General features: G+C 51.2%; 1 protein-coding gene across 2 annotated transcripts in view; it reads right to left on the bottom strand.

Moving 5' to 3' along the window:
• The window catches only part of Kcnq4 (potassium voltage-gated channel subfamily Q member 4), a 50,888-nt gene that overhangs the window by 7,853 nt on the left and 18,219 nt on the right, over window positions 1-24,816 (bottom strand). The window contains exons 2-10 of one of the 2 annotated variants that reach the window (XM_031378505.1): window positions 13,544-13,634; window positions 13,072-13,198; window positions 12,699-12,874; window positions 11,924-12,049; window positions 11,403-11,513; window positions 11,139-11,234; window positions 9,138-9,226; window positions 7,360-7,521; window positions 415-635 (exon numbers count right to left, since the gene is read on the bottom strand). In XM_031378505.1, coding sequence (XP_031234365.1) covers window positions 415-635; window positions 7,360-7,521; window positions 9,138-9,226; window positions 11,139-11,234; window positions 11,403-11,513; window positions 11,924-12,049; window positions 12,699-12,874; window positions 13,072-13,198; window positions 13,544-13,634 — 1,199 coding nt within the window. Of the gene's footprint in view, window positions 1-414; window positions 636-4,992; window positions 5,050-7,359; window positions 7,522-9,137; window positions 9,227-11,138; window positions 11,235-11,402; window positions 11,514-11,923; window positions 12,050-12,698; window positions 12,875-13,071; window positions 13,199-13,543; window positions 13,635-24,816 lie in introns of both variants that reach the window. The other variant, XM_031378506.1, reaches the window with a different exon arrangement.

Here is a 24,816-nt window from a genome sequence, read left to right on the forward strand (position 1 = left end):
CTTCCAAGGTCCTGAGTTCAATTCCCAGCAACCACATGGTGGCTCACAACCATCTGGAATGGGATCCAGTGCCCTCTTCTGGCATGCAGGCATATATGAAGTAAAGCACACATGTATAAAGAAGTAAAAATCCCTTTTAAAACAAATATAATTTTAAAAAATATATATAATTTTAAAACATTAAAAAGAAAAAACAGAGCCAAGAGTCAAATCTCGGAAGCCTGGTTCCAAATCCTATGCTCTTCCCACCAACCAGTGCCCCCTCTAAATTCTCATTTGCCTTGTCAACAGTCTGGAGACTGGATTATAGCAAAGAAGAGGTTATGATGCCCATTTTCTAGAGCAGATGATCTGAGCCTGTCCCCACCCATGCTGCCTCCAGCAGATGCACAGCCTGAGACCTCTGGGCCTTACCCTCAGCAGAGCAGCGGGGCTTGAGTCTTAGAGAGGCCCGGAAGCGGGTGCGATCATTGAAGCTCCAGCTTTTCTGCACCTTGCTGGGGCTGGACGCCTCACCCACTTGCTCACTGCTTGGCGAGGTGGGAATCGGTGGCGGTGCCAAATGCTGCTTGGAGGGGCCTGTCCGCTTCTGAGAACTGCTCATTCGGATTCGGTCTTTGATGCCCATCCGGCTGCTGCCAGGCAGGGCAGGGCGGGGCACGGCAGAGAAAGAGTCAAGTGAGCTGGCCGGAAGTAGGTAGGTGAGGACAAAGCTGACCTAGCTGATCTAGGGGGTTGCTATTGGGTCTTGGTTTCCATCAGTTATTTCCTCGGTTATAGCATGGGGGCCCTGATGCCTACGTGAGGCTAAATAGATCAATGGGGACATATTCCCTCCCCAGCCCCACCTCCCAGCCCCAGCCCCAGCCCCAGCCCCAGACAGATAAGGGGTACACAGGAGACAGATGTCAGAGTGAAGGCAGTGAGAAAAACCGGAAGGAAGTCAGAGACAGGAGGACGAGGATCCAGGACCAGCCCAGGTAGGTGGGTGGAGGGGAGGGAGGTAGCAACCCCTGTAGACAGACAACACTGTAGAAGGAGGAGCTCATCTAGCCCAGCATACAGAGTGTGGCTCTGGGCTTCACCATACAGGGGTTGGCTTTGTGAAAGCAAGAAAGTGTGTGTACCGTTTAACTGGGGTACATAGGCACTCGTGTGTACACACTGTGTATACATGTGTCAACTTTACACTTCCCGGTCCCCCACCACATTTACGCTTCCCCCCCTCCCCACTCTGCTGGAGCTATCTTATCCCACACTGGTCAGCTCACAGCTTTGGGACTTGGCACAGCTGTATAAATAGAACACTACAAACTAAGGTCCCTATCACACAGCTCTCCATGTGTTGGTAGCCGTGGGGCTGTGCGATATGATGGGCCGCTGAGGCTCTGGATGTCCAGGACACGAGGTGACAGCCCCTGCATCGAGAATCCGTGTGTAGTAGCTCTGTTCTCCTGTAGTTTCCCGTCTGAGTTCTGTTCTCCAAGACTGATACCCTATCCACATGGTCTTGGTGCACCCGGAAGGCCTGCCTTTCTGCCTACTCACCTGTGTGCTTGTGAGCACATATGTATGTAAGGATGCTCGTTCACTTCCTGTACCCAGCTCCCCACATCCCCGAACCTTGGAGGAAGATAAGCGAAAGGGAGGCCTCCGTTTCCCTGAGACAGGTCCCAGTTAACCAATACCTGCTAGAGTAACTCTGTGTCTAAGAGGCTCAAGAACCATGCTATCCTGTTGGTAAGACCTCAGCCAACATCCTCTGCCCCACACCCTGCAACACCACCACCATCTCCCCTGATGCAGGTCCTCACTCTGCACAGAAAAATAGCAGCCAGGTTCAGAAGGGGGCAGAGGTGAAGAAGAGGTCACAGTACCTGCCTGGGGGCTTTCAGATTAAAGGCTGAGCAGACGACAGAATGTGGTTTCCATATCAGGTGGGAGACAGCCCTACCCCATGCCCAGGACATGGAGCCAAGAAGCAGATGGTGAGGTGGGGAGGGATCACAAAACCAGGGACAACTTTGGTGAGGTGCCCCAGATATAGGACTATCCTAAGGGATGGGTCCCTGTCCCAGAGGGAGAGGTTATAGGTCACAGGTTGGGAACTTGGGGCTGTCAGGAAGAAATCCTTCAAGTTCTTCACTGGCCTGGGATCTCTTTGACATACCCAAAGATTCCAAGCAAAGTTTGAGTGTGGCTTTCCCAAACCTCTGCAGCCTTGTTCCTGTGGATTCTCCTCATGCCAGCAGGTACCTACACACACTCTAGGCCGTGCAAAACCACCCTGTGCTCTGTTACTCCAATGGGGGAAAGAAGGACAGGGCAGTGGAGAAACCCTTGTGCTTCGGGTCCAGGACTGGGACTCGAGATCGCTCCTGGGTGTTCTGGAGACCCGGAGGACTCTCAGGGGAAGGGGGCTCAGGCTTGCACTAGAGGCCTTTAAAAGTCCCTTTCTGGTTCTCATTCTGTGGTGGCAAAGGGAGCTCTGGCCTGATTTAGGGATTCTGTAACTTTCCAGCCAGTCAAAGGCCCTGGCTCTTCTTGAATGCAAGAAGACACTTTTCACCCAGAGCAGCCCTGGATTCCAACTCCCTGGGCAAGGACCAGAAAAAGGCTCACGTCAGCCTCTCTGGAGCCTGAAAGCTCAAAGAAAATGGAAGGAAACCTGGCACATGATAGGCACTAGAAAGCTTTCTCCCTCGCTCCTTAGAGCACATGGGGCCCGTCTGCACACCCTGGTGTTTTAGGCCTCCGAGTGTCCTCTTGTAGGGTCTTTAAATTTGCTATCCCTCTTTTATAGATGCAGGAAGAGAGACATGGTTTGCCTAAAACCAGAACAAGGTTGGGCTCTATTTTCTCTGACTTTAGAGACTGTGTCTTTTTATAGGACAAGGGCCTAGTGTGGGAACCATGGCAGTGGTCCTCAGCTGGAGGCAATCTTGCCCACCAGAGGGCATCTGACATTAGACACTGGGGGTTATCATTCTGTAAAGGTGCTCTCCTGGGACATCCTGGGTGGAAGCCAGAAATCCTGTCTATCATTCCAAGATGCCTGCTGTAGGCCCCAGTGAAAGAATCGTCCGATTCAAAATGTCAACAGTGTTGAGGTAGAGAAAAGTGGAGCTGTGGTAGTGCCTGGAAGGATGGGGGGAGGGGAATGTGGGAGAAGGGGAAGGAGGGGGTAAACCCTGTGTTGGCTGCTCTCTAACTGCCCTGAAAACCCAGCCAGCCCTTGTACTCACAGTCATAGGGAACCCGGCCCACCATAGCCCGGGCTGGAAAGGCAGACACCTACCCCTGTGCTCTTCCACACAGCCCCTCTTCAGGGCCAACAGGGAAAGGACCTTCCCATTGGCCTTTGATTCTTCTGCCCTCCAACCTACACTTGCACAGGAGTAGGTCCAACACAGTCTCCCCAGTGCCACCCTCAGGCAGCCCCTATTTCCTATAGACGTGTACCCAAGCTTTTGGGCTTTGTTTTGTTTTTTTCTTTTTTCAGAATTGGGGATAGCATTCTCAAGATCTACCATAAAGCTACATCCTCCTCAGCTTCCAAACTACTTTTCAAAAGTATGGCTGGTTCTTTTTTTTTTTTAATTTTATTTGTTTGTTTATAGATGGAATCTCACGTAGCACAGGCTAACCCAAAACTTGATATGTAACTGAGGATAACCTTGAACTTCTGATCCTCCTGCCTCTCCCTCCTGTGTGCTATGACTATAAGCATGCACCATCATATTCAGTTTATGCAGCGCTAGGAAGCAAATTCATGCATTCTAGGCAAGCACTCTACCAACTGAGCCACACCCCAAAGGCCTTCTTAACTGACAAAGTAAATCGAGGTCAATGTTTACAGGAGTCAGTCAGTTTTAGCAGAAGCAAGCCCCATTAGCACCTATATTTACATGGAAGGGAACTGAGGTATAGAAAGCTAAGTGTTGTGTCCAAGGACACATGGCTAGCAAATTGGAGCTAAATGGTGGCCTGGAACTAACAATTCTAAAACAGGCTGCCTCTCAACAGAAGCATACAGACAATTTGGGGCCCTGCCCCTCATTCCCAACCTCAAGGCTCCACTGGTACCTTGGGAGGCCAGGGGCTCTATGAACCCAAGCCATCTATATGCCAATAGAATGAGGCTCATGCTGGGCTGGGGTTCTTTGTGCCCCAGCCCTGCCCCAGCCCTGGCTCCAGCAAGCCACTCTCAGATCAGGCCATCCCAGGCTACAGGCCCATCTCTCGCAGCTGTTTCCTCCTTTCCCTCCAAGCTTAATCTATGGGGCTCTCTGGCCTGAGTACCCTCCCCCGTCAGCCCCCTCTTGCAGGGCTGCTTCTGGGCTAAAATGCCTGACCTCAGCTGCACAGCCCCTCTGCTTCCCTCTTGGGTTGTACTCAATGCACTGAACCACAATTACTCTTTGCAACTCTCTGGGGACCATGTTTTATTCATTACCATTTCCCCAGTGCACAGAGCCGGGCCTGGCACAGGGGCAGGTACCACAAATGTAGTTGTGATGCAGCTGAAAAGAGCTGGGGCTCTGAAATTGGGGACAGAAGTGCTGGGCACAGCCCCTTCAGACACCTGTGGGCTTCCCAGGTGGAGGGTGGAGAGTCATGAAACTACTTCCAAGGTTGGCACGGGTCAGAGTGGGAAGGACCCTCAGAGAGCCTCTAGTTTATCCTGCCCATTCCACAAAAGGGAAAAGGTCCAAAGGAGGGAAGGAATTTGGTCAAGACAACATGGGGGTCTGCAGCACAGCCAGCACACCTTAGAACTCCTGAGAGTGTCTCTTCTGACACACTGGGCCCAAGCCCTAAACCTGGCAGAGGCATCCCCAGGAAGGCAAGGGGGCTTTTTAGGGCCTCAAGGCAGATTGCAGGCGGCAGGCACATGCACCTTGTCCTTGACCCATCCTGTCCCCTTCTCCATCTCCTAAAGTGGGAGGAGAAAGGAAGAGAAGGGACAGGAGGAGCAGACGAGGGGGGTACCTCGGTCTCCAGCTGGCGTGGATCCGAAAGAAACTCCGCTTATTACTAAACATCTGGCTGGAAAGTTGAGAACAAGACACGAACAGAGGTTAGTGACGAAGAGACAGGTGGGTAGAGTGTGGAGTGCGGCCAGGATGGGACTGGCCTCCTGTGGCTGGAGGGAGAGAGAGATTTCCCACTCAAGTCATCTTCCAGTCCCAACCCCAGGATGCAGAGATGCTCAGGCTCTGCATACGATCCCTTGGGTGTATAGCGAGCCTGCAGAACTCAAGGTCCCTTCTCCAGAGACTGAGTCTGTAGGATGAGAAGTCCCATCCTTTTGCATTTTGAGTACGTGCTCCATGGGATGTGGATACAGGCAGTCAGGAGACCAAGCTTTTAGAGACTCATCCCATAACCCTGAAAGAGAGGTCCTGGCGCTGGGCATGCCATTCCCAGGAAGTCCTCCTCCTCCTTGGAGTCCCGCTTTCTGAAATCATGCTCAGTGTGGGCCGTCTCCAAGCTCCATGTGGCCAAACCAGGGTGGGGTTTGGGAGATAAGTGTGTACACATGTGTGTATACACATGTCTATGTACACACATGTTTGGGGGTATTCTAGCAGGAGTTATGTCCCATCTCCTAGGGTCAAGATAGCCAAAATTAAGGGCATGGCCACTTGGCTCGAGCCTGGTGCCAGACCCAAAAGTCACACAGCTCAACACCCACCCAATTCACCCAGGTTCCTGAGTCATCCACCGTCAGGCACACAGAGCAGACAGACACTTCAGAGCAGACAGATACAGTGTTAATAATACCAAGCTTTCAACATCTATGTGTTCCCAAGGACTCAGGGACCCAGAATCACAAAAGGCACAGGCTCCAAGCTCCCTTCCACCTCTAGTATCTTCTGATTCGGCTGAAGGGATACAAGAGTGAACTGGAAGCTCAAAGTCCATATTTGGCCCCGCTCAGGGTTGCCAGAATGCCAAACCTTGTGAGTTTCTAACTATAAGTTGTGGTTTGGCAAGCACGGCACCTACAGGCATGGAGAACCCAAGTTAGATTACACCAGAAGCTCCTCTTCAAGGGAGCTCCCAGTCTAGCTTGGTCAATCTTTCCTCTCCCTTAAGTTCCAGACCTGCCTAGCCCTTAGCCAGTAAAAGCCCTTATTGTGAACAAGTAAAAAAACCTTGCTTCCAATTATCCCCATCAACTCATCCCCCAAGCCTCTTCAGCCCCCAAACAGAGCCTAGGCCCCCTGAGCAGCCTACACACTGTCAATGCGGTAAGCAGAGCTGCTTGATGACTTTCTCCAGGACACACGGCAGAGGTGAGCTTCGATGGGTAGAGGGACCTGCCTCTTCCCCAGTTGCTAATGTTGAACCTGGGCTTAATGATACCCCAGACTCAAGGAACAGATGTCCATCTGACTAGTTCAAGGATGATGTGTGGGATGAGGCAAAGCAAAAGCGATGGGCAATGAGGAGAGGAGCATGACCCTTGACTTCAAAAGGGTTGAAGCAACCTCACCGAAGTCCCTCTTCTTCTCAGGACATGAAGAGGGTTTCCCTTATCCTAACATGCCTGGGATTCCTCCAGTTAGGGACATGTAGATGAAGCAAGCACTGTTCTGTCTTGATTCTTCTTTCAGTAGGCAAAAGCTCTGGGTCAAGTTGGGAGAGAGGGTTGGAGACAGCAAAGAGTACCTCAGTACAGAAGAAGAGAGCCCCAAGAGACACCCCCACGCACTGCCCCGCTCTAGCAAAGCTGCAGACAAGAACTGCAGAGATAAGTGTGTTAGTCGCTGGTGGCGTTTATGAAGGTCCCAGACACAGCGGTCTTAGCCACAGAGTTCTCTTTCCAGCAGGCACCTGCTTCCTGGGAGGTGTGTTCAGCATGTTCAGTGAGCATGCTGGGGGAGGGGATCCCTGCCCTCACACCCCAGAACAAATGGGCGCCCTCGATTACCTGAGCCGTAAGCACCTGGGGCCAGCGGCCTCCTCCTCTCTCCAGCTTCCCGGGAGGGATGGGGGTGCAGGGATGGAAGAGTGGGGGGTGGGAACGTGGAAACAGAGAAAGAAAGAGGACAATGGTATGAACGATGGAGATGACAGGAAGAAATGGTGTGGACAGCTGTCCCTCTCAGACCCTGGAGACCCAGAGAACAGAAGGTTAAGTCCACTGTGGCCTCTTTAGAGAGGGCCCTCGGTCTGTACCTGTCTGGCCATCTGATGACAACTACCAGGCCTCACAACAATGCCAGAGAATCCCCCTAACAGGTCCATACACCCATGTGGTAGCTGGAGGAGGTCTGAGAGAGGGTGAGACAGAAAACGGAAGAGGAAGAGGAGAAGCAAGAGGTGGTGGTGGCCTCACGGGGCCCCTACCTTTCCCCAGGGCAGAAGGAGGCACTGCCTGGCCGGTGGCAGGTGGCAACGGGTGGGTAGCGAGAGGGCGCTCCATCAGGTACTGGCACCCGCCTCACCTCCAGGGGCCGTAGGCCCCCATTGCGGGCCCGTTGTATGTGCTCAAACAAGAGGGCCAGCTCTCTGCAGGAGAGGGCGCCATCAGCTGCAGTCAGGGCCTTGGAGACACCACACACCTCACCCAGTGGGCCCAGAGCTACTGAGCTGAGATCCTGCTGAATCTTGAGCTACCTTCTAAGGGTGCTCTCAAACACCATGAGCCAGAACAGGCAGGGTGGAGAGACTAGCTTTCTCCCTGTCTGAAGAAATTTCTGGGAAATCGGAAAGTATCTAGGTATGGTCCTGCAGGTTGGGCATAAGTCCAGAGCACCCACACAAAGAGGGAGCTCAAATCTGCTGACTCTGCTCCTCATCAGGGAGCCGAGCCTACTGTGCAGCCATCAGCAGCTCGGGGATCCTCAGTCTACCAATGTGACTTGGTTTTTAGGAGGAGACTGGAGCTAAAGACAGATTTGATAGGGTGGCTAGCCCAGCTTCCCTTCCCTGTAGTGGTCCTCCTATCATGGAGTCCCTGGAGACGGTGTCCGGTTGGCTGTCCTCTAACTTTCCAGGTCATTTCCTACTGCCATGACCCAGAAGGTACCCACCCCTTACCTGCCTTTCCAATGGAGCCCAAATCTCCAGACCAAACTCTGTTTCTTACTAGGAAACCCAGGCCACCCTATCTAGAGTCCCCACCCCCACTCCACCCCTGTGCCCCACGCATACTTCCTTGCCAATTTCTAAGCATCTAGTCCCTGCGCCCTTTCTGGCTTGGTCTTGATTCCTTAAAATTATCCTTCCTTCCTCTGTAAAGGAGCTGCTTCAAATCCGGCCTCTAACCCTACCTCTGAGGTAGGAGCTTGCCTCTGCCAGGTGTGAAGATGGGAAGAGGGAGGAGTGATGTGGAGAGCCCTCCTTCCAGACCCTACCTCCTGCTCGTCCCCAGGGAAGCCTGGGGGACAGGGAGAGCAAGAGGGAGCCAGGTGGGGGTACGGGAAAGTGGGATCACTCAACAGCTGCTCAAGGGTAACTAATGAGGCAGTGACTGTGGCGAGAAGCGCTGAGCACAGCAGCCTGGACTAGCACGCACTCCATGCCATCCTGCCCATGGGACTGAGCCAACCAAGGAGCCGGCTCTGCAATCTTCATTCCTGCCCCAGGGCCTGGCCAGGCACCTGGCTCCACACACCTTGATGATGCTATTAATAACATCCAGCTCGGAGCCGCCCCCATTCAGTCTCAGCCACTGCTGGCCTCAGAGGCTGCTACCCACAACAGTAACAGGGGCCACACAGTCACACACAGGGACTCTGGGGCAAGCACACATATTTCTGCCTAGCACCCTCTGCATAGCACCAGCTGCATTGGTCGGTACAAGCTAATATGTCCCTGACTCAGGACTGAGGGGAGATGAGCTGGTGTAGCTTCCCTGGGTGGCAGTATCTATGGGTGAGCATGTAGCCTGCCAGCACTCTGTGAGTGGGGCTCCGCTTCAGGGACAAAGCTGCATCAATACTCTGAGACCAGTGGACACAGAAGAGTTGGGGAGAGGACCAGCTAGGCTCCCAATTATGCAGGACCTGAAGAGCTAGTCCCAAATGCTCCGTCGGGAGCTATCTCCTTTCTCAACCCTGAAGACATCTTCTCAAGGGGCATTAGTGCCAGCCCTGACCCTCTCCCACTCCCACAGCACCTACCTGAAAGATGGGAGGATGCTGTCATAGTAATACCAGGTGGCTGTCAAATAGGCCCGGCTTGTGTCCGTAGAGTACAGGCGCCATGCAGCCTGGAGGCACAAGGAGAATGGGGTGTCATAGAAATCCTTAGCCACCCAGCAGCCCTCTACTCCTGAAGGAACCCAGTCCCAGGCCAGCTGAGAGTGATGCCAGGACCAGAGGCCAAGTCTAATTCCATAGCTACCAGCAGGGCCAGCCAAGAAACCAAGACCTAGAGAGAAATGACTTCCTCAAGGTGACCCAGTAAAATTGGCACCAGAGCCAGGGGCCTACAAGCACTGGGTAAGAGCTGGGGTCTGTGATCAAATAGGCATGGGTTTCTAATCCATTCTCTCATGCAGAATAAACTGGCCATTGTTGGCCTAGCAGAGTGTTGTGTGGTCGAAATGAGATATCTGCCCAGTGCTAAGCTTAGTACCTGGTACATTTATGGCCAGGTTCCTTTAAGCCCTCCAGTTAGCTCCCTTAGCTAAGTACGCATTCACAGTGTCTGGTTAATGTCTTTCTTCATAAGTTGCATCACAGGCACCCCTGTATCCCCAGTGCCAAGTACAGTATCTGGCACGCGTACATGGTTCTGCAAATGTTTGGGGAGGGAGTATTGACTAAGCGGGCTTTACAAACAGCGAGTCCACTGTAGTTTCATCAGCTGTCTACTGCTACCATGGGACTAGTAGGGCCCATGGGAAAGCAGCAAAGATTATTGACCACCAATTCTTCAGCAGTCACGGATACTGAAGCAGAAGGAACTATGGTCAAATGAGAAGCAAAATTTTCCCTCATCCTCCAGGTGAAGAGAGGAATCTGGGAAGGCCGGGGAATGGATTAATCCACCAGAGCAGGGAGATATGAAAACAGACAGCACAAAGCAGAATCAGACCAGCCCTGGATGCCCCACCCCATCCTTTGGGTGCCTCTTGTCCTTAAGGGGTTTCCACGAGTGACCTCACCAGCCTGGCGCCTTCCTAAGACAGAAATATTTTTACTTCCTGCTTGCCTGGGTCCCTGGCATGGGCAGGGGAGCAGCTGCCAGAGCTCTCATTAATTATGGGTACCACAATACCAGCTGTCTCTCAGCATGGACGGTGCCAGCTGCCTGCCCCTACAATGCCCCTGGGGAGGCCAGCTCCAAGAGGACAGTGGCCATTGTGCCCCAAGGGATGCTAAGAAGGAAAGGCCGGGCTGGTGGTTGGAGATAGCAGGGATGGAGAAAGGGTTGTACCCTGGGAAGGAGAGATAAGGAGCAGAGTCAGGCTTGGGTCTAGGGGGCCAGAGGGTGGTGTGCTGGGGAGCAAGCAGGGGTGTGCTGTGTCAGTATCCTTCAACTATTCCCTACAGGGGCTTCCTTGCATGCCCCTATACTGGAGAGGAGCCAAGGCAATGTTGAGAGATGGACAGATCAGAGTCCACTCAGATCGTCCATCACACTGAGGGAACCAGAGATCACATGGTCCTGGCTTCCTACATCTGCTCCCATCTTTGGCTACTCCCCTTCTATTTCCTTGACTGGCTCCCTTTTCAGCTGCCCATTAAACGCTGGCAATCCTAAAAGTCTAGCCCTGGACCATCTTCTTGCATGACTTCCTGAGAACACTGTGACTGTATCAAGGTGCTAGAGTGGAGCAGGCTGACAGTTCCAGGATGGCAGAGCTAGGTCTCCACCACAAGATTGGGGGGGGGGAGCTTTTTTGCCCCAGGCTCTCTCCTCATCCCACATTATGGCCAGAGCTGGCAACAGGGTGGGTCTAGGGAGTTCAAAAGCAGGTATTTGCTGTGGGGGTAGGGAGCATTACTGATACTGCAGACAACATCCCAGCTCTGTCTGTAATGTGGCATGTGGGTCCCCCCCCAAAAGTCTCCACCCCCTCTGAACTTTGAAGGAGAGTTGTAGTTTAGAGGTTTGGAACCCAGAGGTCGGCACACAGAGCTGACACAGCACAGGCTTGCCTAAGCACCGTGTACCTGGATGAGATTAGCTGCTGGCATCCTCCGCTTCTCAAAGTGCTTCTGCCTGTGCTGCTCCTGGACCTTCAGGGCAAAGCCAGAGCCCAGGATGCCCTATGGGGATAAGGCATGGTTGTAGGTAGTGTGCCAAGGAGGGCAAGAGACTACTAGAATGTCCCATACCTTTCCATCTGGGACACCCCAGGCTGCCCAAGGTAAATCTAGGACCAGGCTGGTCAGGTCTTGATCCCAGCCTCCCTCAGCAACCAGCAGAGAACTCACGGCAGGCAGGGCAAAGAAGGAGATGCCCAGTAAGGCGAAGCCGGCAGCCAGAACCCTGCCCAGCCATGTATGTGGCGTCTTGTCACCATAGCCAATGGTCGTCAGTGTAATCTGGAGACACAAATAGGTTACCCATAGGACGGGGCACAGGGACCTGACACAAGGATTTGAAGGTACAGCAAATACAAGTGGAAAACTAATAGCAAGAGAAGGACTTCCTCTACAGCCATAGGGAGTGATCTCAAGGACTCTCAGAGAGACTGGAGGGTTCAGATGAATTCCGTTCTCACACTAGTCAAGGAAAAGCAGTAGAAGTCACCAGGGCTGAGTGTAGGGCTGGATACGGAGGCACAGACAGGTCCCACCAAGTCCCATAGGGACTGGTCACAGGAGCCCCAGCTTTAGTGTGAAGAGACGAGGATGGGCCAACCCTAAGTGAGGCATCATAAGAGGACAGAACCCGGGAAGTGTCCGCGGATGTTCCTAGGGGTAAGGGCAGCCCTGCACAGACCCTCACGCACCGTCCCCCACCAGAGCGAGTCGGCATAGGAGGAGAAGTCAGAGTTGGCATCCTTCTCAGCCAGGTAGACGAGGAAAGAGGCGAAGATGAGCACCAGGAACCCGATGTACCAGGCGGTGATCAGCTCCTGGGGGAGGGAGGAGGGGCACCTACCTGTCAGGTGATAAGGCTACACACACTTCTCCAGTCGCCCCTTTCTTCAGGGCAGGAGCCCTCTGCCCGGCCTTCTTTGAAACCCCAAAAGCCAGATCCCCAGGCCTGTCCTTAATCATGGCGGCTCAGGCCTCCTTCTGCAGGCCCACTGTGCCCTGCCATTCTTGCTTCATTTCACCTTTCAGGCTTCAACCCAGGACATCTGTTCCTTTCCAGCCTCACCCTTAGCCTCATCCAGTTCCCCACTCCACTGGGAGCAGTTCTCTCCTAACCTAAGGGCTTCCAGATGTGACCCTTCAGCCCTACCTCTCAGGCCTTGCCTGAGCCCCGCCCCTGCTGGCTCCAGCTGCCTCGACCCCTAACCCATGACACTCCTCCAGTTTCTATTAGGCCTCACTCGTGCTAAGCTCCAGCCCCATACTTCAGACAAGCTACGCCCCGTCACACCCCAACTTTACTCACCCCACCCACTAACTCCCCTCATTAGTGCCTGACAAGGCCAGCCCGGCCTGGCTCCAGTCCCTACTACCCGCCCCAATTTGGCCCCGCCCCAGCTCCGCCTCTTGCTCATGCCTAGGGTAGTCTCTAGCAGCTTGGTTCTGCTCACCTTTCTCCAGCCTCACCTTACTGTGCGCATAGACCACCGATCCCAACAGCTTCCAGGTGCCACCGCGGCGGTCCATACGCACCATGCGCAGGATCTGCAGGAAGCGCATACTGCGCAACGCGGACGTAGCAAAGATGTTGCCCTGTGTGCCTGCAGCAATCACTGCCACCGAGGCCACGAACACGATGAAGTCTGCAGGGCAGGGGGTTGAAGTCACCAGCCCACCCCATGTCAAGACCTGGGGTCTGGAACTCCTGGGACATTAAGTGGGTGGGGTGCAGATAAGGAGGTTCCACTAAAATTCATAAGAAACCAGGATCGGGGTCAAGGCTGGGATCCAAATGCCTCCTTGAGGTTTGGAGTGGGGCAGAGTAGGGAAGGCTTTATACCGATGACACAGAAGGGTTTCCTGGCGAAGCGGAAGCGGCCCTGCCATCCTCTGTAGCGACAACAGCATCCGGCTGACCAGACGCGGATTATATATTCCAAGCCAAAGACCACGATCATCACGAATTCCTGTGGGGAACCAGGACCCAGATCAGAGCCAATCCTGAGCTAGGAGCACCAACACCTGCTTAGGTCTCCCTTACACCTGGGAAGCTTTGAGAGCGGTCCAGTCGGGAGGTTGCCCTCATACACAAGCGTCTGGCTTCATAAGACGCTGGGTTTTTTTCTTCTCCCTGCCCTCAGCCTTCCTGCCCTTCTAGACTCTTAGCCCTGGTTCAGTGACATCGAGAGTGGCTCTCCATTGGTGGAAGGCCTTCTGTTGGTGAAGTTTGTTTCTGTTCGGGTGTAGATTGGAGCCTACACACATGCTGTTCTCCCTTGAATGAGCATCTGCGAGGGACTACCAGCACTCACCAAGATAAGGAGACACTCGTTGGCAAGTTCCTGGTGCTCTTGGATGGTGGACAGCACAGACAGCACCAGGCAGCTGAAGACTAGCAAAAATCTGCAATTGGAGAGTGACCAGGAAGATTAGATGCCAGGAGTAAGGGGGCGACTGAGGGAGGCTGAGCGCAGACACCTCCCAAGCCCTCTCCAGAGGACCTTGGTGTGACTGAAGCTCAGCGAGGAGGCCTCCCAGTTTTTTTTTCTGGGCTGGCAAGAGAACATAGAGAGGCTCAGTGTTTCCCCAGGCTCAGCCACCCACTCGCCTTGGCCCTGGGCTCCATTTTAAGGTCCGAAGGAAGTGTTCCAGCAGAGCTTAGAAGTTGTGGCCTCAACTGAAGAATAAGGGACAGCTGCTCTATGGAATTCATAATGAGTCAGCTACAGAAGAGAGGGGCTGGGGAGGCTCAGCAGTAAGAGAACACTCACTGTACAAGCTTAAGGTACTGCAAGCGAATCCCAAATACGCATGTACAAAGGCATGACCACATGAGTCTATAGCCCTAGTATTGGGATCAGAGACAGGCAGCTCGCAGAAGCTCATGGGCCAGCCAGCCCATCCCGTTGAAACAGTGAGCTTTGGGACCACTGGAGGACCCTGTCTCAGGACAATAAGGCAGACAGCGATATCATAGGGCACAAATGTCCTCCTCCAGCCTCCATGAATACAGACACTCACTCCCGTGACCACCACACACATGCACACCTGCACGCGAGCACACACACACCACCACTACCCCATAAATAAAAAGAAGGGGACAAGGTAAGCAGGGAAGTAACAACACAGATGAAGGAAAAGAAAAGTGGGAACAGGCAGTGAGGGGCTGGAGACCAAGGCCTGAAACTTCCCTGTGGGGCAGTGGGAAGCTACCAAGTGGCCCTTTAGAAAAGGAATGATAGAACCTAACGCATCCAACACTTTCCTTGTCAGTTACACATGAAGAGACAATGGCCCACAGCAGGAAACGGGCTTCACTTATAGTTGCTGTGTATTTCCAGGGCTGGCCTGAGGTTGGAGCCAGGAGTCCCAACTCTCCAGCAGAGGGGGAGGGAGAGAGGCCTTATGCAGGTGCCTTGAGGTGTGTGTACACACACGGGAGAGCTGCAGACATGGCGAAGGGAGCGTGGACTCTTCGGAACAAGGTGTGCTAAGCACCCCACCTGCCCCAGTAAACACCAGAAGAGATGAGCTGCTTCCCTGGAAATGCATCACTGTGCACTGAGCCACCAGTCTTCCCTTGTGTTCTCAGATCTCTTTTGCTGAGATGCACCTGAACCTCGCACACGCCTCAGCCCTGGACGAACTCTCCATGTTCCCCAGAACCTGAATCCTACTCATGGCTCCCTCTTCAAAATCTGTCTCTGGAGCCTGCTTTCTTGTATGTGCCCCAGGGCTTGCTCTTTCCTTTGTTAATTTTTTGAGGCAGGGTCTTGCCATGTAGCCCAGGCTGGTCATGAACGCTAGCCTCCAGTTCTAGGATTACAAGTGTGCGACACCATGCCCAGCCCAAGTCTCTTTCTACTTAGCTTTGTTTCTGTTCCCGAATGCTTGCACATCGTATGTGGTCTGTGTGTGTGCTTGTGTGTGTGTGTGTGTGTATGGGTGTGTGTGCACGTGTGTGTGAATGTGTTTGTACACCTAGGAAAATCACTGATCTCTTCTGGCCAGCCTCCTTCTCTGTAAGGGCTGATGGACAGTTGAGAGGAGGGTTTGGCTGTGTCCTGGCCCACTTGCCTCTCCTTGAGGCTGCATCACAGGAAATGCCTCTGGATCAAGGAGGCAAGAAGCAGCTGCCGGTAAAGGGTTTCAGATGAATGACGGAGGCCTCTGCGGCCAGTTCCAGGCCAGAGCTGAGTCAGCAGAGACATGAGACAAGCACCGAGGGAAATGTGCGCCCCAGTCCTCAGATTCAGTCATTAACCACAGGACCAACAGCAAGAGGCTACCTAGAATGGCGACTGCAGACCACAGTGTTGGTATTGCCTTTCTCAGCTGCCCAAGACCTCAGGCAGCTGTGGGTATACATGGCCATCTGATGAGCACTTCTGGAATTCTTTTCCTTTAATTTTTTTTTTCTTGCCACTGCAATAGTTACACAGGTATCAACTATCCACAAGAGACTCAAGTGAGAAGAGCTGATTATGAAACAAGTGTTATGTGATCTTGATGTTTAGGAAAAGATGCCTTTTTATGTATGTACTGATCGTGGCAGGCAAGAAGGTAGGGGTTTGGCTTTTGTTTTTTGTTTGTTTATCTGTACTTCCTAAGATCTTTTTAGAATGAATATGGATTGCTTAGATAATAAACAAACTAATGCACCTTCATTTATTTATTTGTTTGGCAGGGCTGGAGATCAAACCCAGGGCTTTCTAGGCAAGGGCTTAGTTATTCAGCTCCGTACTTAGACCCTATGCCTTGTGGTGGTTTGAATGAGGGTGGCCCCCATAGGCTCATATATTTGAGTGCTTGGTTCCCAGTTGGTAAAACTGTTTCGGAAAGACTAGGAGGGGTGGTCTTGTTGGAGGAAGTGTGTCACGAGAGGTGGCCTTTGAGTTTCAAAAGCCCAGGACACTCCCAATCCTAGTTAATCCATTTCTCTCCCTCCCTCTCTCTCTGCCCCCTCCACTCTCTATGCCTACTGCCTGTGGATCAGGATTTGGTGCTCAGCTAGTTCTCTGCCACCATGCCTGCATACCTGCTTGCATGCTGCCATGCCCCTCTCCATGATAAGAATGGATTAACCTTTGAAACTGTAAGCAAGCCCCTCAGTTAGTTGCTCTCTTTTATAAGAGTTGCCTTGGTCATGGTGTCTCTTCATAGTAGTAGATCAGTGACTAAGACAAGTCGCTAACATTTTAAAAGATTTATTTTATTTGTAATCTTGTATATGTGGGGTGACAGAGTATGTGCACATGAGTGCAGATGCCTGTGACAGCCAGAAGGGGGTGCTAGGTCCCCTGGAACATGACTTATAGGTGGTTGTGAGTTACCTGATGTGGGTGACAGAAAGTGACTTTGGGGTCTCTACTAGAGTGGTATGTGTAGAGGCATCTTGCCTGCAAATGTGTCTGCACACTATATGGTAGAGAGGAGGGCAGAAGAGGATGTTGGTTTCTCTGGAACTGATGTCTCAGATAGTCATTAGTCACCATGTGGATGTTGGAACATACAGAATGTGGGTCTTCTTAAAGAGCAGAGCTCTTAACTACTGAGCCATCTTTCCAGCGATCCCCCTCCCACATCTTTTTTGAGAAGGGGTCTTTGCTATATTAACTTGGCAAGTCTCAAACGCCTAAGCCAAAGAGATCTTTCCATCTCACCTCTCAAGTGGATGGGGCTACAGGCATGCAACACTGTCTCCAACTTGTTTAAATAATTTTACCTATATGTATATATATATATATATATATATATTGTGTGTGTGTGCATGTGAGTGTGCCATAGCAGGTGTGTGATCAGAGGACAACTTGCATAAATTGCTTCTTTTCTTTTATTATTTGGTTCCTGGGAATCAAAATCAAGCTGGCAAGTACTTGTATATATTGTGCATGAGTGTGTGTGTGTGTGTGTGTGTGCCAGGCTTGACAGCAAGTACTCATATATATTGTGCATGAGTGTGTGTGTGTGTGTGTGTGTGTGTGCGCGCGTGTGTGTGTGCCAGGTTTGAGGGCAAGTACTCATACCCACTGAACCATCCCATTGGCTCCTACTATAACCAGTTATTAATATTTATTAATATAAATATTAAAACAATTAATATTGTATTGTGTATTTGTTTGTTTATATAGGGCTTCCGTATACTGCTTAGGCTCAAACTTGTAATCCTCCTGACTTTGGACTAGTAAGGATTATAGGCCTGAGCTACTGTGTCTAACACCACTAACATTTTAAAATACAGTTTTCTGAAAAATACAAACAAGAAATAAAAGTATACTGTTCAGTCCTGCCCCAGCCCTTACTATATTCACCTTGGTACCTAGCAGGTGTGAAACCGTGGCAGGCTTTCCTGAAAGCCCAGCTCATATGTCCACCTACCAGCTCAAAGTTTCTTCTTAGATATCTGGTGGCCCCTGGAACCAAACATGCCCTAAGCTAGAATCCCAGTGTGCCATAAGATTTCCTTTCCCTGACAGCTCAGCGATGGTACCTGGGTACGAAGGCCAACCATCTGAGCCAGCTGTGATTCTTTCGTCTCCCTTCCCATCTCCGTAGCAAGTTCAGTTGGCTCGATCTTCAGCATGTATCAGACCAGCTCCCTCATCCTGACCAAGTCCAGACAATCTGGCCCTCTTGGAGCTCCACACATAGCCCACTCCCACCCCACCTGCCTGCCCACCCATGTATCTAATTCTCTTCTCTTCTCTTCTCTTCTCTTCTCTTCTCTTCTCTTCTCTTCTCTTCTCTTCTCTTCTCTTCTCTTCTCTTCTCTTCTCTTCCCTTCCCTTCCCTTCCCTTCCCTCCTCTCCTCTCCTCTCCTCTCCTCTCCTCTTCTCTCCTCTCCTCTCCTCTTCTCTTCTCTTCTCTCCCCCCTTCTCTCTCTCTCTGCACTTCCACCATCCCTGAGCCTACCAGTAGCTCATCTAAGTTATTTCCACCTACAGGCTTTGCTGGTTTGCTTAGTTGGTTGCCCCCTTACTCAGCCAAGTGCCTGCTCACACACCACTTCCTTAGTGAGGCCTTTCCCAGGCATCCTCTCTCTAAATCAGTGGCCTCTTACACTATCCTTCTTCCTTTTTCCCAACTGATTTCATAGCATGGAGAAAACAACATCAAAACACCCTATCCCTAAACCAAAGGGCCTATTTTCAACCAGTTGATGAATCTTCTAAAACTCAGCCCATCCATCCAGATTGAACAGACTTCCCAGCATCTTTCCTAAGTTGCCCCTAACCTTGACCAGCTCCACTGAGCAAACACTGCTTACAAGTCCCTTGAACTGTCTGGGAATGGCAGTGTAAACCCATAGCCCCAGCACTTTTGAAGGTGGAAGGGTTACCACAAGTTAGAGGCCAGCCTGATCTACCTAGTAAGTTCCATGCCAGTCTGGGCTACAGGCAAGACTGTCTAAAGTGACAAAACCCTGAATTTCACCTTCCCTTCCCTTAATCACTGGCAGGGAAGGGAATTTCCCTATCCTAGGTCTTCAGCTCATTTGAAAGGATCTGTTAGCTCTGATGATGAACAACACCCTGTTTCTGGAACCTGGATAATTATTCCTATCTTCAAGATGAAGACATGAGACCCAGAACTGACACATTTACTTCAGATCCCACACAGTGGCAGAATTGGGGCTAGAACCTCTACAGCCTCTGGCCTCGATGCTGCCTTAGCTGTAGCCAACACATAAAGATGCTCTCTGGAGAAACACAAACTCAGATGTTTACAGCTTAGGGGATCGAGGAAGTCTGGGTGTGTCTGTCGCACTGCCTTATGAATTCACATAGGACAAATAGGATTGCTCAAGGATTGTCTCTGACCCTCTGGGGCCTCAGTTTTTCCAGCTAGGTGATATTCTGGAGTGGCTAGCCTGGGCCTTTTGTGATCTCCCTAGCAGAGCACCAGACTAGAAGCTCCTTCTGCTACATCTTTATGCATCCCATCTTGGTCAAGTGTGTCTATGTACTCCCTTGGCCAACCAGGAGTTAGAGGTGTGGCTGATGAGGACAGTGTGTAGGCTAGCCAGGAGGTCTATAAGAGTCTTTCCTGTCCCCTCTACCTTCCCCCCATTCTGCAACTATCCCCCTACTCATTCAGGAAGATTGGGGAGGAAAAGGTAAATATTTGCTTAGATCCACAGCTATCAAACTACAGAGGACATCAGAAACCCTGGAAGGCTTGTCTATGGTGGCACATGCCTGTAATCCCAGCACTCACATGGTAAAAGCAGAACTCAGAAACTCAAGGTCATCCTTGAGTACATGGAGACCTTGTCTTTTTTTAAAAATGCTGATTTCTGGGTACTTCCTTGACAATGTCTGATTCAGTAAGTTCAAGGTGGAAATGGGGTTCGGTTACTAGCCAGCACAGGGTTTTGTTTGTCTTCACTTTTGACAGGGTCTCACTGTGCATCCAGGCTAACCTGGAACTCAAGGTCCCACTCCCTCAACCTCCTAAGTGCCAGGATTACAGGCATGAACTTCTACATTTGGCATCAAATCAGCACCTTTAAAACAATGGCAATTCTTACCCTCCCCACCTCCTCAGATCGCTACCAGAAACGGCCAGGACTTGGGGCTGTCAGGGAGGCAGGTGTTATGCCAACATCAGCTTCACAACTAGTCTGATGTGCAATTCCAAATTACAACCATTACTGTTCCAGGTGGCTTCCCGTGGGTACAACACAATACCAAACCCTCCAAACACATATTCTCCATAAAATCCTCCCAATCCCTATCATAATTTCCCAGACACACAAATGAGGTTACAGGCTATGCCAGTCTGTGAGTCCAGAAGTATACACACTAATAGGAGTTATACTATGGAATAAGATTTACTTTTCAACAAAGCTGTTATTTAAAAACAAGGGGGAGTCATAATGCAAAACCTGAACCCAAGAACACCTGGACACAACGTCAAAGAATTTCTCTGGGCTTCAAGTTCACTCCCTGCCCACAACACAAAGGTGGGGGACGCTGAATGGTCTCATCACTGAAGATTCTCATCAGCCTGGTGATTCTTCACTAGTGGGATGGGAAGGGAGAAGTTCCAGGTACCCTAGAAACATGACCAGAAGGGATGTGTTCAGAAGATGGCAGGGGATCCCACAGTAGGAAGAAAAGAGGTTGCTTCTAATTTCTCTGAACCACACTCACTTCAAAAACACTAATCTCATATATGGTCAATTGAATTTCATAAGTAATCCAGATCCCAAGACATGGCAAGTGTTAACAGTGGGGATACACTGGGGAAGCTGGTGAGGCTTTCCTAAGGAGGTTGAGGCTGCTCCAAAAAGATGTCAGCACAGCTAAAGTGGAGAGGTAACCAGACAGGGCCAGGGGTGACCTAGACAGAAGAAGCAGGGTATGCAAAGATGTGGGTGTCTGTGGGAAGCCAGCCCAGAAGGTTCTTGACCCAGTGGGGAACCCAGAGAGGGTCAGATCCATGAGAGCACCCTCTGATACTTGAACATGACCCTAAAGGCAATGGGAGCCATTGGGGAGTTCAGAGAAAGGAAATATCAATGTCCCACTATGCTTCAGGACTAGCACCTGGGCTAGACATGCAGGTCAGATGCTGACTAGGAGCTCCAAGATAAATGATCTGGGAAATGATGGAGACCTGGACCAGTAAAGCAGCAACAGAGAACAGAGAAAAGAATGGACTGGTGATATCATAGCAAGCAGAACTTAGGGACAATGAGGATTAATGACAACTCCGTTTTGGGCAAGGACACTGGACTGGTGAAATCGCTCAGTAACACATGTGAACTGCAGTGAAGTTAGAGGAGGGCCCAGCATCACCCCAGCAGTGTGAAGGGAGAAGCCCTCTGTCCAGACCAAAAGAGTACATCCAGGGAGGGGAAGGAAACAGAAGAGAGGCACAGAAGTCAAGAGAAGCAAGTGTGGATGATAGCAAGAGGGGAGGCGGGGATGGCAGTGTCCAAGCCCTGAAAATGTCTATTGGATTTGGTGACATGTTGGGCCCTGGGTCCGAGCAGCCTCACAGGCAGAGAATGAATACATAGGGTAGGAGTGGATTCGGTGAGCCAGGGCTGCAATGGAGAAAGGCCAGGGCAAACTGGAGAAAGATAGACACTGGAATCCCTCTCAAATGAGAGAGCAGGAGTGGAAGGAGTCAGGAGACTATGGAGCTGAAGCCTGGACTGTGGAGTAAGCTAAGGATGGATTCCCAGGCTGAAAGGGGGAAGGAGGAAGAGGTAGGAGGTAGTTGTTCAGTCAGACCAGGCTGGGTCAGGAGAGGGAGCTAAGCATGGGCACCCAGGAACTCAGAGGAGGTGGGAATTTTTCAAAGTTGAAGATGCAGTTTGGTTTCTCTGTTTTTTTTTTTTTTTTTTTTTTTTTTAAAAGTTTGATTATCCAGTGAGGACATAGCCTGTGTGGGTGGTATGAGGGGATTGCTACCCTTACCAAGTCAGACCCAAGCTCTTTGCCTTCTTCCCTCCAGGACCTCCTTCCACCCTTCTAAGGTCCTGCCCCGAGCCTGAGCCTTGCCATCTGTGCCTGGGACCTGCCTAACAGCCAGTTTGGCTCCCTGATATTTACCTCTGGCCTGGGGAATATGTGACTCCTTTGCTCTCCAGACTAGGACCCCCTCCCCAAAGCAGGACTGCTCTGTTTCCCTCAGCTGGGAGACCCTGGTGCCAGTATGTCATGATTCAGCCAAGATTCCCCGAAGGGTAGAGGTCATGACCCCTGTTTCCTGCCTACTGAAAGGTTATTTCTTGAGCCCCAAACTAGAGCTCATGCTGAAGAAAGGACTTCAATTAGACTTGACAGGCACATCCTGACATGGAGATGGGGGTGGGGGTGCAGAAAAACCTAGAGGGTCCCACAGTCCTCTAAGGAGAGAGGACACTTACTTTTTCTTGTGGGTTGGGGCACTGATGGGGGGCGGTATTAAGCGAGCCTCAGAGTGAGGCTCTTTCCAAGAATCCTCAAGGGCTGGGAGGAGAGTTTCCCCTGATCCAGCGATTCTAAATATGGCAGAGGGAGTAAGAACACGTGACCCAGGGCCCCACACAAGGCTGCTGCTGGCAAGGCTGCATCTCTGGGCCAGAGGTCCATAGTGGGGGCTCAGGGATGGGATGAGGTCTTAAAGGAGCCTTAGTTTCCCTGTCTGTAACACAAAGGAGAGACACTCTAATAATGGCTAAGTTTCCTTCAGTTTTATGACTGTCCAGCAGGGCAGTGGGAGGGAGAGACTTAGCTCAGTTCTAGTTTCTCCAAGGATGTCCCTGGAGGGACAGCAGCTGCCAGCACATAGTGCAAACTATGAAAAAAAAAAAGTCTCCTATTGGAGGACCAATTAGAAAACACATTCCCTTTAGCTGGACAAGTTTCAACAACTTGACCCCTTGAGCTGCTTCCATTAGAAACTGGAATTGCTTGCTGTGGGCTGACCCACCCCTGAGTCGCTGGAGCCCTCTCAGCCCAGCAAGGCATCTCATGGAAGGGCCCAGGATGATTCCATGCCCTTTCCTGGCTGGAGTTTGAACCAAGAAGGGTCCACCAGCTGGGCATAGTGGCACATACCTTAATCCAGGACTTAAGAGGTCAAGGCAGGAGGATCTGGAACTCAAGGCCAGCTACATAACTGGTCCAAAGCCAGTTTGAAGCACATAAGACCCTATCTCCAAAAGCCAAAATCATTTGTGTGTGTGTGTGTGTGTGTGTGTGTGTGTGTATGTGTGTGTGTGTGTGTACTTACAACTGAAGTTGGGCAGAGCCAGCAAGATTCTTGATTTTTAGGGTGTTTGTAGGATGGTATGCACGTGAGAGTGCATGTGCCCACTCAGGTCTGCATGTGCAGAGGTCAAAGGACATTTCAAATGTCCTACTAGGTCATTCTCCACCTTAATCCCTTGAAACAGGGTCTCTCACTGACCCTAGAGCTCACCATCTTTCAGCTGGGCCGGCTGCCAGCAGACCCCTAGAGTCCCTCCCGTCTCTGCTCCCATCCCCATTACTGGAGTCACAGACACTTATAGCCTTGCCCACTTTTCTGCATGGGTGCTGGGGATCCAAGCTCAGGTCCTCATGTTTCTGCAGCAAGCACTTCTACTCACAGAGCCATCTTGCCAATCAGCTTCCCTCTCCACAGGGAACCATGAGCCACGGAGGTAAGAGACAGAGGTACAGAGAGCAGAGTTGATGGCCCTGAATCTCACCTCCTCCTTCTCTAGTCCATGGAGCCTGGATGTACTCCTGGCTCTGTACATCAGACTCTGTAACATCCCCCTTTCTAACTGTTCTCCACCTCCTATGCCAGTCTTTCTTGAGCCAGATCCTCTAAAACACACGGCATGGAAAACAGTGTCTTCTGGACAAGGCACTTAAGTGCTACAGTTTACATGTGGTCATCCCCAAAGGATTCGTAGTGTGAAGCTTGATCCCCAGTGTGGCAATAATATGAGGTGGAGCCTGATAGGAGGTTGTTAGATCATTGAGGGTGTGACCTCAGAGGCATTAGCATAGATTTTCTTGAACTGTCTTTGGCTTCCTATCCTCCCAAGTGATCACTCAGTCTCTCACACAGACACACACACACACAGAGACACACACAGACACACACAGACATACACACACACACACAGACACACACACACACACACACAGACACACACACACACATACAGACACACACACAGACACACACACACAGACACACAGACACACACACATACAGACACACACACATACAGACACACACACACACAGACACACACACACACACAGACACACACACACACACACACACACACAGAGACACAAGATTGTGTGATATTATTACCCATGAGGCCTTCACTAGACCTGAGCTAATGCTATTGCCACTCCCTTAAACTTCCAGAATTATGAGCTAAACACAGCTCTCTCTCTCTTTTTTTTTTATGAAGCACCTAGCCTCAAGTATATTGTTATAGCAACAGAAAATAGGCTAATAATTTAGTGGATAGCGTCATCTTTTCCCAGCTGGACCAGACTCCGAACCTCCACTTGTTCTCTCTGCTCCTACCAACCGGACTGCCTTCTGCAGCACTTAAGGGAGTTGCACAATATGTCAACACAAGCTGGTGATGGAACAAGCAGGAAATGGCTGGCTGTCTGTGGGGCTAGCAGGGCAACACTGACTTCTCTAACAGCTACCTGCTAAGGCCTAGCGAAGGGGAACTAAGGGCTGGAACGCCAGCTGCCCAGATCTGAGAAACATATGCAAGATGACCAGAAGAAACTCTCCCTTGGCCCCACTAAACAGTTTGCTGTGAATTCAGTTGGCTCAGCTTCACAAGCTGAGCTTCACACAGGTTTTACTCGAACCAAGATCTCTGCTGCTTTGCTTTTGTTTCTTTAATGTGAAAACCACTGACTTGTGACTCCGGTGCAAGCGCGGTGGCCAGGAAGGTCCTGGCACAGGCCACTCTGTTAGCACCACCATAGCACCCAGGGCTTTGCTTGCTCTCCACACCATTTTTGTTCTGCCTCTCCATCTTTGCATGTCTGTGTACCCCTACTCTGGCTGGTTAGGTGGGATGTACCTCATACTCCCTTGACCCTCCACCCCATCT

Source organism: Mastomys coucha, unplaced genomic scaffold (genome assembly GCF_008632895.1).
Source record: "Mastomys coucha isolate ucsf_1 unplaced genomic scaffold, UCSF_Mcou_1 pScaffold18, whole genome shotgun sequence".
Taxonomy (NCBI): Eukaryota; Metazoa; Chordata; class Mammalia; order Rodentia; family Muridae; genus Mastomys; species Mastomys coucha.